The 16,255-nt window shown below is 45.4% G+C and overlaps 5 protein-coding genes across 5 annotated transcripts; 4 read left to right on the forward strand and 1 right to left on the reverse strand.

Moving 5' to 3' along the window:
• Positions 1-546: 546 nt before the first annotated feature.
• Positions 547-1,409, forward strand: JR316_0005479 (uncharacterized protein; the record flags this gene model as incomplete). The annotated part of the gene is made up of 3 exons (XM_047891237.1): positions 547-915; positions 971-1,147; positions 1,215-1,409. 3 exons carry the CDS (start codon positions 547-549, stop codon positions 1,407-1,409), a joined length of 741 nt encoding a protein of 246 aa, XP_047750998.1.
• A 2,788-nt stretch (positions 1,410-4,197) lies between these two features.
• Positions 4,198-4,820, forward strand: JR316_0005480 (uncharacterized protein; the record flags this gene model as incomplete). Its single annotated transcript, XM_047891238.1, has 3 exons — positions 4,198-4,394; positions 4,453-4,523; positions 4,771-4,820. 3 exons carry the CDS (start codon positions 4,198-4,200, stop codon positions 4,818-4,820), a joined length of 318 nt encoding a protein of 105 aa, XP_047750999.1.
• Positions 4,821-5,624: 804 nt separating this feature from the next.
• JR316_0005481 (uncharacterized protein) lies at positions 5,625-5,967 on the forward strand (the record flags this gene model as incomplete). The annotated part of the gene is made up of 2 exons (XM_047891239.1): positions 5,625-5,822; positions 5,923-5,967. 2 exons carry the CDS (start codon positions 5,625-5,627, stop codon positions 5,965-5,967), a joined length of 243 nt encoding a protein of 80 aa, XP_047751000.1.
• Positions 5,968-9,270: 3,303 nt separating this feature from the next.
• JR316_0005482 (uncharacterized protein) lies at positions 9,271-9,565 on the forward strand (the record flags this gene model as incomplete). The annotated part of the gene is made up of 2 exons (XM_047891240.1): positions 9,271-9,419; positions 9,526-9,565. 2 exons carry the CDS (start codon positions 9,271-9,273, stop codon positions 9,563-9,565), a joined length of 189 nt encoding a protein of 62 aa, XP_047751001.1.
• Positions 9,566-11,735: 2,170 nt separating this feature from the next.
• On the reverse strand, positions 11,736-12,367 carry JR316_0005483 (uncharacterized protein; the record flags this gene model as incomplete). Its single annotated transcript, XM_047891241.1, has 3 exons — positions 11,736-11,853; positions 11,914-12,083; positions 12,179-12,367. 3 exons carry the CDS (start codon positions 12,365-12,367, stop codon positions 11,736-11,738), a joined length of 477 nt encoding a protein of 158 aa, XP_047751002.1.
• Between the last annotated feature and the right edge of the window lie 3,888 nt (positions 12,368-16,255).

Raw genomic sequence — 16,255 nt, forward strand, 5'->3', positions numbered from 1 at the left:
TAATTCACAATCTTCAGTATGAGTCACGACTTTTTATAGCCAGTGATAATTACCGTATCCAGACCCAACGACCTTTACAATTACCATAACGGCAGTCGTTGTGTAGTCATAACCAAATTTACTCTCTCCACGTGGGATATACGTATACTTGTTACAATGAAGTGGCGGTCAGAGTTAGCATCTTGAATTAGACGTATACAGCGCCAAACGAGGATATGTACGCCACTACTAAGCGTATCGGTCGCAAGACTCGCAGCCACTCAGGCCCTCCTCGAGTGGAGGCATTACATGGATACGACTTGCTTTGACCAGTTTTACATTGCAAATTATTGTCAAGGCGTTTGAAAAGACGCGCGCTTTACTGCCATTTGAGGCAACGGCGTAGTTGCAAAGACCCGCGGGCCAACCTCGGGCGCTTCAATGCAGGGTGGCGCATGAAACTATCGAGAGGCGCATTGTTAGCTTAAATTCTATAAAAGCCGGTTTCTAATGCTCTTCAGTACAGTAGGAATCCATCCCTCAATCACTGAAATCGACGATCCAACAATGGCGGCTCGGCAAACTCCCAAAAAGCATTTCGCGAGCGCCTCTAAGCTCAAATCTGAGGTTATCCTAGATTTCCGCGAGTATCAAGCGCCAGATGTTTCTCAAATTGCTGCCCTTATGAATGTCAACAAGACGCAGCTGAATGAAACTTTCGCCTGTGCGCCTGTTGCTGTGGGTACTCCCAAGCTCAGCAATACAGACTCCCCATTCGCGTTTATCAAATCCAACAATTCAAATTCCAATGGTTCCACTCTTGGAGTGAAGGTCTTGGATGGGTACGACACGAGCATTTCCAACGTGGGGATTTTAAATGTGTATAATGCAAGCGATCTCTTTTATGGGATGCGCTCGCTTTGTTTTCGTTTAAATGTAAGTTTTTAATCTCTGGTGAAATGGTAATGGACACTTAACTCTGTTGATTTAGCTTCCTGGCCTTGACATGCCAGCGTTTTGTGTGGATACATGTGATAAAGCCACGAAAAATCCCATTCCACCCCGAGCTGTACTAGCCGACATCTGTCATTCGGTCATAGCCTACATCGATTCCATCAAGAAGGCACAGGAGGAAGGATTGCTTCCCAGCCTCGTGCAATATGAAAATGTTTGTACTTTGATTTACTACATATGAATATACACTAATAAAGCACTCGTTCCATTGAAACTTGCAGACACCTTTCTACACCGACGAGACCTTGACCGAACGCTATTTTTGGGACTTTAGGACCATCGATTTGTCGAACTTGTACCTTCTTGGTGCTCTCAAGGAAGCGAAGTCAAGATCGTATGTCCTTGTGCTAGGTATTCGCCATCCGCGCCTCAATGTTGATGGTCCGGGAGTGAGAGTTAGATACGATGTTGTATGAGTCGATGGGTTGGAATTTGATTCCATAGAGATCCGGAAACTGACATAATGCGGTTACTTTGTTTATGGCTACGCAGTATCGTGAATAGTATGATTTAGTATAATTTAATCCGTTCATTCTAATTATGAATTGTTGTTTTGTGAAATGATCTACAAAGGGCAATCCATGCGCCTGCCTTGATATCAAGTGAAGATGAAATAAATGTCAAGAATTTAGATGGAGAGACCGGATCATATCAGAATGCGAACGTGATGTTCGTTCGGTAACAGTTTGAGGGATGGTCCGTGGCATTCTCAGTGCCTATCCACCGTCGTCTTAGGTGACGTTCAGTGACTACTTGTCGTATCCACAATCGTAACACCATCCAATGTTCTGCATAACATGTCGAGGAATACCATAGAAAAACCTGCCATACGGCAGCATAACCATTCACCTCGAGGAATGTGTGAAATTTACGGTTGATAAGAAATAGCGATGCGTGCAAACTTGCGGAGTCAACATGGACACTGAAGTCACTGAGCCCGTAGCGTGTGAGGGAGCATGAGTGGAGTTGCGGACTGGGCACATGGTTTTATGGCTTCGCGTGCCACCTATCCTTGAAACAAATGTATCAAACAGCAATCTGACCTGATGGGATGGAGCATGTGAAAGGGAGAATGGGATTCAGGTAAAAAATTCTCAGGCGGGGTGATGATGGGATATCGGTCGAAATACGTTACTGCTGACACGATTATAATGGAAGTGTATAAGTAGCGATAAATCGTCCAAGGACCAGTAACACTTGAGTACAATTCAATCCTTTCTTCTTGATCATGTCCGACGACATAATTATTCCTGCCGTAATTGAACGCCGTGTAGTCAGTGCAACCTTAAATTCATTCATGCTTATAAACTACGTGATGGGTAGGTCTCGGGGAATTTGTAGTAAGAAAGGGGGATATTTGCTCAGTAAATTTGTAGGATTGTATACGATGGTGTATGGTGCCACAGTTTACGTGTACTGTATGTATTTAAATTTCGTCAGTACCGGAACTGTGCCAGTGTTTATGCATCTTAGTAGTCACAAGCAAACCGTCGGGCATGGGTAATAGCAAGCGGATTGTTTTGGCCACAATATCCACACTCTATTCGTTAAACCTTTTCCTCTTTATCACACAATGGTTTTTTCTCGGGTCTGTTCTGGTTACCAATGGAGACAGCGTGGATTCAATGTTCTGGACAACTTTTAGCTACCCATTCTGGGACTATACGGGCATACAGAAATCAGCGTGGCTGCTCGCGTGCGTGCGTTTTTGCGTGTGCCTGCGTGACGCGCATTTTTGCGCAACAACTGTGTTCTGCACGCATATTGATGTGTTCTGCACGCAATGTCACAGCTGTGTCACACGTAGGATTGTAATGTAACAGTGGTCATTAGCGTTCATTTATCATTATTTGGTGTGTAATAATGTATTGTTAGTATGTCCTTGTACTCCAATTCCATGTGCGGCCAACACCACGGGTATCAAGCAGTTAGGATGTAGATTATTACACGGTTTATAATGTACTTGGATTAATCAAGATATATACCTTTAAAAGTCTACAATACATGGTAAGTGTAGGTGTTTGAGGCTCGGAACCTGTAGAACTTCAATGAAATAATTTGTTGTTAGAGGGGCGATACAAACAATGAACTCGAGGGATGGTTTGGTATGCCGAGTCCTTCGGCATGTGCCTCGCCACAATCTCCGACTCCGCAACCAAGAGTCGGCAATAAAATCGGCAACGGTTTATGATCGGTAATATCCGATCAAATGGTGAACTTTAAGAAAAATGACAAGTTTGTCATTTCGACATGCAATTGATGTTGTTGAATGACCACCAGCGTGACACCACAACACGCTAGGTGCACTCAATCGCACGCATTTGCCACGCAAGCAGCACGCGACCCACTTTCCCACGTTAACGCGATGGCACGCGACGGCACGCGATAGCACGCGACCCAATTAAGTGCGGGCAATCGACACGCAAACAGTTGTGATCTGCACGCGATGGCCCCGCAAGCAGTCTAAGTTTGCACGCTAGTACGAAATAATGCGTCTTGGGTTATTCCACTGCAAAATATGTCTGGATGTACCATTAGATATATTGAACTTTTACCTAGGCACTGATGTTGACTGTTTCAAAGATCTCAAATAAATTAAAAAGTAAAACTCAACGGAAATGAACTCATTAAATGCATTAAATGAGTATATTGTGGTATGCAGTTGTGTTCCCACTTGGTATCTATGTGCATTGTTCCTCAATTTTCACTACCTCTAGGCTCCACAAGCGGGCATAAAATGACATAGTGTTGCAGACATTCAACCTATATAAAGGGTATTAATTTTGCGAGGTCAATATACAATAGAAACTGATGATGACTCTAATTCCCAAGGTTTGGGACTTCAATCGTGGAACTTCCCAGCTACATTATATCCGGATACGCAAGTCCTTGGAAAGAGCGATGGAGTTGTGTATGATTTACTTTGCCTCGTCCTTTTCATTCATTCAATCCAACATTTGATATCGCGCTACTATTCACCCAATTGCAAAGAAATATACACATATGACGGCATGGCACATGGGGGACGGTCCATTAGCGAACCAAAGGCTAAATTTGTGTGTTGCATTGCTGGCAAAAAACCAAAACTACTACAGGAGGTTCCATATCATTCGTGTTATACCTTTTCACAACGATTTGGTTTGGTAGTTGACACCACCACAAACTCAGACACAAAGACCTGACAATGCCATCGAGTACATCACCATGGAAGCCGGTATATCCGATGAAGATTACATGAAGATCGATGACTCCAACTCCAACACTGGAGAGCTGGAGCGACCGGACACGCCTATAGTAGATGACCATCTTACTAGAGGGGAATATACACCGAGTTTGCTGGATGGTGAACAAGTGGAAGAGCAGGCCATCCAATGGTTCAGATCCTTGCAGAGAAGATGCTGGTATGTGTTACAATTTTTAATAGTATAGTTATATTTTAGTATTGTTGTGTCCACCGAGTTTGCTGGATGGTGAACAAGTGGAAGAGCAGGCCCCATCCAATGGTTCAGATCCTGGCAGAGAAGATGCTGGTATGTGTTACAATTTTTAATAGTATAGTTATATTTTAGTATTGTTGTATGAGGCCGGGTCCAAAGTACATCGATCAACCCAAAAAGACGGTAGAAGCTCAACCCAAAAGCCCTCGTTCTAAACCTGGACTTATTCCAAAGAAAAGGCAGTGGGGTGTCAGTTAATTATTTAATACAACTGAATGCGTAGCATACTACATTGCTTGCAAAAAATAGCTTCACTGCTCTTTATGTGAATTTTATACAGAATGTTGCACGCAAATAGCACGCTACCTCAACAACGCTGCACGCGTTTAAATGTCATACACACGCAACATATAGCATTTTGCACGCAAGGTTATGTGAAAGACACGCAAATTTACCGATTCGCATTTATGCGTGGCACGCAAAAATAGGTCGCACGCGGGCTAACCACGCTGATTTCCTGGTGCCCGGACTATACAATGTCCGGCATAATTCAAAACATCACATTGGTGATCTCTGACGGCCTTCTGGTTTGTACTTTTCTCGTGGATTTGAATATCTCTGACACGTACAACAGATTTGGAGGTGTTATAATGCATGGGGGGGATCCTTTAAAGTTATCGCATTTCCATTATTGTTACTGGTGGCAGAGTTTGGTACGCGTAACCTATGTTAGACATATACAAGCAAATTTGACTTTGTGATATAGGTCTAGCGATCACTTCTGCAATTTTTAGCTCGATCACACCCGCCTTCCAAAGCCCAGCCTTGGAAGCTTTATCGGATAGGCTTTTAACGGCTTTCCCATTGATCTGTCTAGCCACTACATCCTATGCGACGTTCTTCATAGGATACAGAATATACACCACTTCTGGAATCAGCGATAGTCGTTGGAAGATGAATTATACCCGAATCTTCACCACCATTGTGGAATCGGCAGCACTATACTCAGTATTCCTTCTACTATACGCCTTAACCATAGTGGTCACCCCTCTTCGTGTACTAGCATCTCCCGCCGTCGGATCGGGATACTATATTTCGACACTGTTATATGTCATATCGGTGTGTTTTGTTTCGGTGGTCTTCACTATGTCATGTTATTAACGTAAATTCACGCAGGGACTAGCGCCAACGATCATGGTTCTACGCCTTGCACTCAACAACACGAACAGTCCTGTCTCAGTTGGCACTGGCGCTCACATTACCGACCTCAACTTTGACAACAACCATGCGGGGACCACCTTCGGCGAAAGAGAAGATCGAACCTTCCAAGAGCGTGAATCCTCTGCCTATGTGGACGGCGAAGCTGTAGAACAACCTGCTGACACCCACGAGGTAACAGAATTATGTAGAATACAAGCTGTAGAATGAGATCCACTCTGAAAGGGTGATGCACGTCTTGAGACTCAAATGCCTTGCCTAAATTCTGCGTCAGAAAGGTAGCGAGTCCATCGTGACTACCTTCACAAAATACCTTTGAAGTTGTTATAAAACAGTACCGGTTGGGTTAGCATAGCAGTAGTTGAAAGGTTCCTAATTGCGATGGGAAAAGGAAAACAAAATTACCTTCCTAAAGCTCAAAATTCAATTTCAAACCTAATCATCAATCCCAACCATTTCTTCCACCCATTTCCACGTATCCTTCCGCCCGACCAGCGTCTTCGGAAACTATCTTCACTTATCCTATGATTCCCACCATCTCGTAACTACATACCCAGGACCATCGTCATCTAACGTAGGGCGCTTCCACCCTCATCTGAGGCGGATATGAGCTACGCTCACCGACTACGAATTGGACGCGCGTGTCCGCCTCCGTATGGATGAATGACGTGTAAACTAGTATTGCAGGAGGAGTTTCAGGCATTTGGGACGGCGCTGTGTACGCTGGTTCCGTCAGATTTACCTCGTCAACAACGATTAGCAACACTAACGCTGCCCCGAAATTTCAAAATATGTACCCTTCTCACTTTTCCAATATTCCCCTTCGCCACGTGTTTGCCTGAACCATCCATTTCCCAATCTACCTTCAACCGGGAACGATCATGCGAGTGAGAAATTGAGTGATGGGGTAGTTGCGCAAGGGATATCGGAATGTTTTGGAGTTGCCTGAAAGCATGCCTTCCCTTCGGCCCCATTAGTCTACCTTCATCGAGAACACAAATGTGCTCGAATTTGTTTGGTGGGTCTACGGTGAGAAGAGGGGAATTATGGTGTTAGGAAGGAAGAGAGGATCAAGCAGGGTATGCCAAATTCAATAGCAACGAGTTCAACGAGATGAAGGCACCTCGTATATGCGCCATAAAAGTACACAGACGACGCGTACAGTCCGACGGAAATGCACAGAAATGGGCACAGGTGCACGGGAGAATGGGGTGAAGAGCATGAGTAGCATATACCGCACTTTCCACTGCACTGGGGGCATCATCGATCTGATTTCATCAGCGACGCAGACACCATACGAATTACACGTTATTCATAAAGTATACAATGCTGCAGCGTCGATGTGAAGCATGCACCAGAGCAATGGGAAAATCACGGTGATAGCGATGGCGATAGAAGGTGAGATCAGGGGTTGGATTGGAGTGTACTATCTGCTATCTTATGCAAACAGATGCTTCCGTGACGCATATATAATCAAAAGCGAAGCACTCACTGTCATGCGCAGGCGGTCGTAGATCGTCCTCCTCCGGAAACCCTCAACCACTTCCGCTACGCTGAGACTCTTGTTGCCCTAATTTCTTGCCAGTTTGAACAGACGTCGAATCCCTCGCCATCCACCTGCGCTCTGGTTTTCAAGCAATTCCGGACAACCCGATCCATTCCGAATGTCGTGCATAATCACTGTTAGTGACCTACAAAGTACAAGAATCCTTCGAGTCCGAGTCAATCTCGAGTTTACCTCTTTCCTTTGATCCTGCTTTCTTTGGGTTGTCGGGGAGAAGACATGGTGGACCGGTGTGGAAGGGAAGTGGGAAGTCGCTCATTGTTTGTTTCAGTTGCCAAGTTCATTTTAAACTCCGCCCTGACCGCGATTCGGAGATGGAAGCGTGATTTCAATCTCCGCCCAAAAAACAAACTTGGGGAACCGGCTGAACACGGCACGAATGTTCCTCGCCCTCTTGACCCCTCCTCAATCATCAAACTCCATGTACGCCGTCTTCTTGTCACTGTTCATAAATGCGAAATCGTTATCTCCAATTCCAATCCTTCATCCATCTGCTCGAAAGACGAATTTTGAGGAGAAATGCGCATAAAAACAGTTCCGTGATGTTAGACCATGTCTGATGTGTTTGATTGCGAAATAGATGCGGAGAACACGGTCTCGGTATGTGTTTCGTTTTCAATTTATTTTTACTGACATCGTCTCCCTACAGGGATTTCGAATGTTAGAATACTCCATTCCGTTTTCTCCCTCGATCCTACCGCTGACTCCCCATCATGCTGGCGTGCGGTCTGTATGCACCATGCGTCTGATGCATTTTAAAAGTCGTAAAAATGTGTTTCGGAATCCAGTTGTCGCACGAATTATAAACATGCAACTGCCTGCTTCCTTCTCTCTGCATTTTTGCCTGGGTGATAGATGGCTTTGGAGGAGTCCCGGTTTTGAGCAAAGCTCGAAGTCACCGTACACGGTTGTCCTCGATTTCCGAAATATCAGCTTCTCAGAGGCGGTCTGATGACCAACAGGTCACAGACGGGCACATTCTCTAGAGGCTCATATTTATACCTAAAACGGAATCCTCACTCGGTCTCTCGTAAAACCTTCCTCCATGTACATTTCAGCCCAATACTCAGGTGACGTACCAATCCATGGTTATAGTCTGTGTAACGATCTAAATCTGGACCTCTGACTCGTTTGATGAAACCGATTTGCTGCTTGGCGCTCATCCTCTACCCATGCCTTCTCGAGCTGCTCGACATAGCGTCTAGAAACAGACCATTAACCTTCATCTATCTGACCCTTAGCAGGAGGATCTATGTGAGGAGTGGAATCGCAAAGCCGACGGGAAGAACACGCTGTTGATAAGTGTTTCGTTTATGACTTTTGTATCCTGACATAGTTTTTCAACATATACTCGGATCTCTAAAGTGGCTGGTCTTGGCTTCCTCTCTATACCACTGCCACTGCCTTCCGAATACGCCGGCGCATGCTTGGAATGTACGATGCGTCCAGTGCGATGAATTTTGTGCCTCTAGAACCGCTCCGTTTCTCGTCGTTACCCACTCATGCGCAGGTGCAATTTCTGACGTGTTTTGAGGATGTTTCCGGTATCCCCTGTTTGTTGTAAAGTGGCGCCTGTGCGACACAGATTGTAATTACGTGTTCACCCTCGAGGATGATGTTTTCACACATCTTTAATTTACCTAATTTAACAAATGACGCTGTATGGTACTTTGCGTCGTGCGAGTATCTGTGAAGGTAGATTAGCGTATATCAACGTTATTATTGTACTTTTTGTCGTCTTGTGGGTGTATAATGCGTCAGCTGAGGTGAGGAGTCTAAGATGAAAGAAGCGTCTCTTTGTCATTATTTCGTATTGTCGAACTAAAGTGTCAGCAGAGTAAGACAAACAAACGGTTGGCTTGTTATTCATTAAGGAAACCTTATGGGAGTTATAGTGGCTTTGTCTTGTACTCGTATGTTAACCGCACAATGGGGAGCTTTTTGAAGGGATAATCTGTGGATCACTAAGCAGATGAAGATGCCAAAAGATGCTGATAAGAACATTATATAAATACGCCAATGCGTGTATCATTCCTCATGTTTAATGCCACACGCACAATGCTCTATCCTAGGACAAATCCTTACAAGCCTCTCCATCGCGCTTTAATATCTGTCTATCGCTACACTGCAGTACCTCACGAATATCTTCAACTACGGATCGCAGAAGTCATCCATCTGCAGGTTGAAACTTATGGTCAGGAAACGAGGTGATTAAGTGCCATTCCATCGTTCAAACCTGTTTGATTAATTGGGTCGTTTTACTACATATTCCAGGCGTGTTGTTGGGTATGTGTGTCACACTACCTTCTGCAGGCCCTTCAAAAATGCTGTTGAAGATATTGTGGTCGTGTGATGTGGTACGTCTTCTTTCTTTCATCTTCATTTCACTTCATTTTCTGATTTCTTTTCTTTTCACATTGTGATAAGATGGCTTGCATGGTCGATCTAGAGAGTCTTCTTCCCGAAAGATTACCATTAAGCTTGATAAATAACTGGTGCAATTCCAGGAGAACCACGATTGAGTGTCTGAAACACAGACTCGGATCTGAAATAGCTGTCTAGAGAGCATTAATTGGTCTCGTGAGACGGGTCAAATGTCGGATACTGCTCTGCAGACCCCTCGTCAGAGTGTGAGGATGGCGGTAATTGCCTACTAGGGGTACGTGACGAGTGCCAAATGCTTTGAACAGGGGTATTTCGGATGACTCGGACTCAGTGGTTAGTAAATTCAGCCATTTGACTCGGATATCCTCATTTGTTGTTGTTCATTCCTGACCTTTTTTTTCTTCCTTGCGTCCATAGAGTTCAGTATCAAGGGAACCTTGCTAACACTCATCCTCCACCATCAGAGCTTGAACTGGCTGTATGTGATGCCCAGGAAAAAAAACGGCGCCAGGAGATGGAGGCCCTTGTCAATTGCGATGAAAAGTTGATGAAAATTCTGGCTCCCAGAGCAACAGTTACCCACCTACAGGAGTTTTCATGATTGTTTAATTCATATTTTTGGATAATGAAATGGGCTGATTTATGTGTTGTATTTGGATTTATTGCTTCGCTTTCCCTTGTATTTATCTCGAGCTTGCCAGGGCTAAAGGTTTAGACATGTTTGGTAGCGATCAGTTTTCGAGCGGCGACTGATCATGAACGTCTTTGGCTCACATGGACTTTGCTACCCCGTCATCCTTGTGTACCGCAACTCGAAAACCCTTCACCAGCTATAAGCTTGTATTGAACGCAGATGCACCGGGTTTTACCTCACTGTGTAGCTCACAGACCCCTTCACATCCTACTCCACCTCCATGCAGCATGCAAACGTGGCGCCGGGACCTGTCACTGCCCATCCGCTCACCTCATCGCTCTAAGGCACGTATGCATTTGGGCCGCTGGACGGGTTTCTGATGTCTTTCAAACACTCATGGTTCACTTCAGAGCTTATATTGAATGTGGAGCGTTATCCTGTCTCCTCCCCGCGCTGCATTCATTCTCACCGAATCGATTCCGTCCTTGCACCAAATCATGAACGGTAGACACTCAAATCATATACCTCCCCGCATCCGATGTCTCTACACCACCCTCAACCTCTAGCATACTCGCATTTTCTCACCTTCCTTCGATCTGTGAGCCAGACCTCCACGCCTTTCCCCCTCGGGGTTTCTCAACAGCGGGATTCGACAGTTTATCACGTCAAAAGCAAAGTGGGGGCGGGAGGGCTGGATGGTGGGTTTGATGGAGGTCATTTCAATGGGTGCGTGCGAGGGTGTGCGATTATGTGTGTGTGCTTGCCCTTATCAGACTGTGCCTTTGCTCCTCCCTATCTTTCCTCCATTTGTCTCCCTTCTTGTCCCCCGTCATCTTTCTTGTTAGATTCTCCCTCCACCTTTATCTGTACTCGCGAAACTTGCTCATACCTGACTCCACAGTCTGCAGAACCTCCTGCGAACTGTTACTTGCCGTCTGCATCGCAGGTATATTGTCGCGTCGGTTGAAGTGTCTTTTCCTGAGTGAACAAGCAGGAAAAATTTATCAAGTGAGCCATAACCCCTGTTCCTGTACAACTGGAGTGATACATTTATTCATCTCAGCTTCTTTTGTTGTTCCTAGATTCCATGATTTGATGGGATTCCTTGCTTGTAAATGTAAGCTAACCTCACAGTGATTATGCAGACGGTAAAAGGAGTTCAATATAGTACTAGCGCTCGCGGAGAGGAAATATATTGCAGAACGGTACGTGATGTATTTTTTCATTGATTTAATAGAGACGTAGATGAATGCTTTATTTGTATCCTTATCCTCATAGCCAGTCTCAATGTATGCACTGAGTCGAATACGGACTTTGTGTGTCTTTAGACGGGTACGAGGACCCAATTCTTGGCGCTTCGCTTTGTGTTGGCTTTGACCTGCAAAGTAGATGCCGTATGTCAGCTTGATACGCTAATAATTATATGTTTAAAGGTGTGACGCACATTGTCGTTGTTTTGCTATGGTTCATGTGGTGTAGTGTGAGTTCAAATTTTTTTTGTATGTTATGGTAGAGAAAGGATATTTACCAAGTCATCAACGGTCCAGTATTGGTCTGTGAGGTCGGTTGTCATGACGGTTGCGAGGTAGGAGACGGGGTCGCTGTGATCAGTCGCCGCTTGCCTTGTATACAAGTATAAGCGAAAAGCAAAGCGAGGCAAAAGAACCACACGAAATACGTACTGCGAGACTTGGAACACGAATTTAGTGGTGGGCGCTGGTGTGACTGGTGCGCTTGTGGTGACGATGTTGGGAGAGTTGTTGCTGAAGCTCGCGTAGAATGTAGGGCTTTGCGCGAGTTGGCCGTTGGACGAGGATTTGGAGAGGATCATCCCGTCTCCCGTGATGAGCCACTGCGATAAAGGGAGTGGAAATGGAACGTGTGAAATGAGGTGAGGTGAATGAGGGTTTAGTTTTCATTAAAAAATCGGCTTTGAGTCAGACGTACGATCTGGGTGGGGGAGGCGCTGGATGCGCTGGAGAGTGTAGTGATGCTGCAGTTTCCACCGCTAGATAGGGGGCATGTCATAGCGAAGTTGGATCTCCCATTGACGAGTGTGCCTGTTGTGACGGTGCCAGACGGATTCTCTGCGAAGATGACGTAGTTTCCGGGGACGAGGCTGGCGGGTGCGGACATTGTGAATGAAGTGAGGTAGGTATTAGTTGTGCGATTGAGCGATGTGCGTCGGTTGGCTGGTTGGGTTGATGAATGTCTCGGTGCGCTTTGGAAGCCTTTATATACTTTTGCTACCTTAATGTTGTCGGTTTGTTATGGTATGGGAGTCGTTATCTAAAATGCATTTCGTAAATGCGTCAATCAGAATTCATTGTGATAACGCAAGCTGTGTATGTTTTTTTGCTCACGCACGGATGTTATAGACTTTGTCTTTCCAAGACATTGAGACCTCGACATTGTGGCCATCAGTGTATTCGGACATCCGCGTTGTTTGTACACGGCGTTTTATGAGCTGCGGAGGTTACTTTTAGAATCTGACCCTCGAGAAGAGCGTGTTATACCTATAATTGGAGAGGATGTGGAGTATGTTTAGGGGAGTGTGGAATCGGCAAGTTGCAGATAATTAAGTTGTTGCTGTTCCGGCGTCACACCGCCAGCTTTATCTGTTGCTTGTTTCTTTGAAGTTTTCTTGGATATATGCGCGCAAAGGGTGATTTGAGGAGAGTATCTCGTTAGACCGTTAGTGAGTGAATAAGGAAATAGCTCCAAAATTGCCAACACCGTCGACTATCACGGTAGAGTATCCGTAGTATAAAGATTTCTGGTGTAGAGGTGTGGTGGTATAGCGTAACTCATCTCCAACCTAATCATGCAGTTATCAAAGCGATACACCGATATGGCAATGCTGCAGAACATCCCCATCACCGCAACTTGAAAACTCCGGAGACAAATAGTCTATTTTTATTTTATAGTGACAAGTGTTAATCATCTCCCACGCATCGGTGCGGAGGAGGAATGTGAAGTGAATACAATGCTTGGCGCGGGTTGTAATTTGATTATTCACGGCGATTATGAGGGAAGACGGATGAAAAGAAGGGAAGGCAACATATGGGGACTTGATATGTGAAATGGTGGAGCCGGTGATTTTTTTCTCCTTGTCCAAATAGTCAGATTCTGGTGATGCTAACCGCTGCGTTGTGGTGGAGAAATGTGTTATTACTATATAAATATACATTATAGGTTCTTTGAAGCTGTATATATAGAACGGTACCATACATTCAAAGCCTTTGGTTTTGCTGCGCCAGTTGAGCCACATGGGAATTTGGAGTATCGGCGTGAGGCCAAGCCGACGGTTTCGAGGTATCTGAGTTTGAAATGTACTGATTGATGGCTGACTAAGTACACTTCCGAGGCTGCCTGCCGAATTTCACCATCACCCGTCTTTTTCCGCATCCTCCACATTCACGGTTGTTCCATCCACTACAGAGAAGATGACCTCTGTTATTAGACTTATGATCTGTACCTCTGATGGGGACTTCCTTTCTTCTTGCTTCTTATACGGAAAGATAAGGACATAGGGTGGTTCGAATGCAGTGCGTTTGGACGCAGCTTTGTCGAATAATCGCACTGGAGCAGACTGACCATCGTGAGGCCTGCGCAAAATCCTCCGATCGTGCATCTACTATGACTGGAATAACGTGGCGAAGGAGTTTCCTTACTATGTTGAGTGAAGGGTGTAGGGGTTTATGTATGGTGAGTTCTTGGTTGTCTCTTTCTTCCGATTCAAATTCTCCCCCACCTCCGAGTCCCGTTTCAACGTTGGCTGTTCTGCGTAGTGAAACACTCCAGACTCTACTATTATCACTCCACCACCGCATGGAACTCTCGTATCACCGCTTCTTCTCATCTACGCTCGCGTCCTCGTGCTAGGATTTTTATCACCTGGTCGCATCTCCTATTCAGTGATTTTGTATTCGAGAACTGTGCTCGCGGTGTGTAAACTCACTCTGAGCTTGGTTAAATTACCCGAGGACTGTGCATGCCGAATCGATAGCCGTTCAATCTGATTCCTTCAGAATTAAGTGCATGTTTGGCTACCTTTCGCTTCTCTTGAAAGTCATCCCCCACATGGTCTGTTAGGTGCTTGGCTCTATCTCGTCAAAGCGGACATGTATGAGCATATATGGACTTATGGACTTGGGTTTGATTTTTTCACGTCACCCTGTTCTGGGAAGGAGACGCTCTTCTTAGCGTGGAACATAAAGATGGTGAAATTCCCGCATGCACTGGCTCTGTAAGGTCAATTGTGTGCGCATGACGATTGTGTATTTGGTGAGTGTTTTTGAATTTACGCCGGCATATGACAAAGGGTCCAGGGACAATGGGGAGGCTTGTCACCACTTCTGCAGGATAATAGGTCGGGATGGGGATTGAATTGAGACAGGATTGTGGTACACAGATGTTGAGAACTAAGTCGAAGCGCGGATTTCGAGGCGAGTGTGGGTCTTGTGAGCGTCCTTCAATGGGATTTTTTCATTGAGAAAGAAAAAGAACTCACCGCACACCTCATCTGGCATCCTTTCCAACCAAAACATGTCCTTCACGATGAGTGTCGTCACGTCGATGTTGCGCAGAACATGTTTAGCAATGTTCGTCGGTCTGTGCAGGTTGTTTCCATGGTCAAGTCAATCAATAGATAGTTCGAAAGAGAAGAAACACGCACAGAATGGGATTCGTGTTGGGTACCGTCCACATTATGCGTTGCCGCAGGTACTATTTTGTGTACACACCAGTTATCCCCGGCAAATTTGAAGAGACCGTGGTGCTGGTGCTTTTTACAGCGAAGAAAGAGCCTAGACAAAGGAGTTCAAACCAGACATATAAGTTACAATAAGACAAGAACCAAGAAGGGACGCACTAAAAACGAAGGATTGTTCATGGAGATGAAGCTGTCGGAAGCAAGACGAGATGAACGAGACGACGTGTTTTGCCGATTAGTCAGCCGGTAATGTTCGCACGCTCGCGCTCAAAATCGTGTTGCCTTCTGGTGCAGTGGTGCCTTTGTAGTTGGCGCACTGCACACACTTTATACAGGACGGACTAAAGGGGTGTCCAGTGCATAAAATATGAATACTAGGGCATACATAAATCAATGTGGCTTCTCCCATGCGTGCGTTCATGCATGTGCCTGTGTAACATGCATTTTTGCGCAATACTTGTATCTATCGTCGGCACAATCTCTGGCAGACTGTGACACAATGCAGGCATTGTAATAACTGACAACGCCTTATATTTAGTGATGTGCGACACACATGACCAGGCCCGCGAACTTGAAGAATTTTTTTTTTTGTCCCTTGTACATGTATTTGGTGTCGCCGAACGGCGACGGGAGTGATATTACAGTAGGCTAATCGCACTCAAACACACACATCTGACATGCAAGCAGCCTCCACAGCCTCATCGACTTAAAAGGCAATTGGGACTGTCGCAACCGCCTCAATGTTCAATGCGGGAAGCGTGTCCTATCCACCGGCCAATTCAAATGCGCAGTCAACCTCCTCCTCAACGCGCTTAGCACCTTTACCACATCCCAGCTCCTCTCCTACACCTGCTTCATCTAGATGAACTTTTGGCAGAGTGGATTTGCAAAAGATGGTGATGATGGCCCTGGGCGTTGTGAAGGTTTTACCGAACATACCTATATCTGCTTCAATTTTCTGAGACACCCGCACCCGCACCCTTACTTTCATACCCACAGCCCTCCCCGTCCAATAATCAAGCAAATTATCACATATAATCGCATTCTTGCGTCTCTCCGCCAAAATTTACAAGGTTCACTGTATCATCGGCACCACGCACTCCAGCCTTCACAATGCGCAGTATGAGATTGTGGTTAAAAAAGGGTGAGGTGTTGTTGAATCAGGTGCAGAGTTTCAGTAAGGTTTTGCATCAGCGTCCTTGGAGCGCATGGGGGAGGGTTGCGTCGTGTGTTCGGGATATCCTTTATCCCTCTGTTTAACTCATCCATGGTGCTAATCCGTGTAGGATCTTTGTAAGAGCCTTTGGGCG

Source organism: Psilocybe cubensis, chromosome 4 (genome assembly GCF_017499595.1).
Source record: "Psilocybe cubensis strain MGC-MH-2018 chromosome 4, whole genome shotgun sequence".
NCBI classification, from domain to species: Eukaryota; Fungi; Basidiomycota; class Agaricomycetes; order Agaricales; family Agrocybaceae; genus Psilocybe; species Psilocybe cubensis.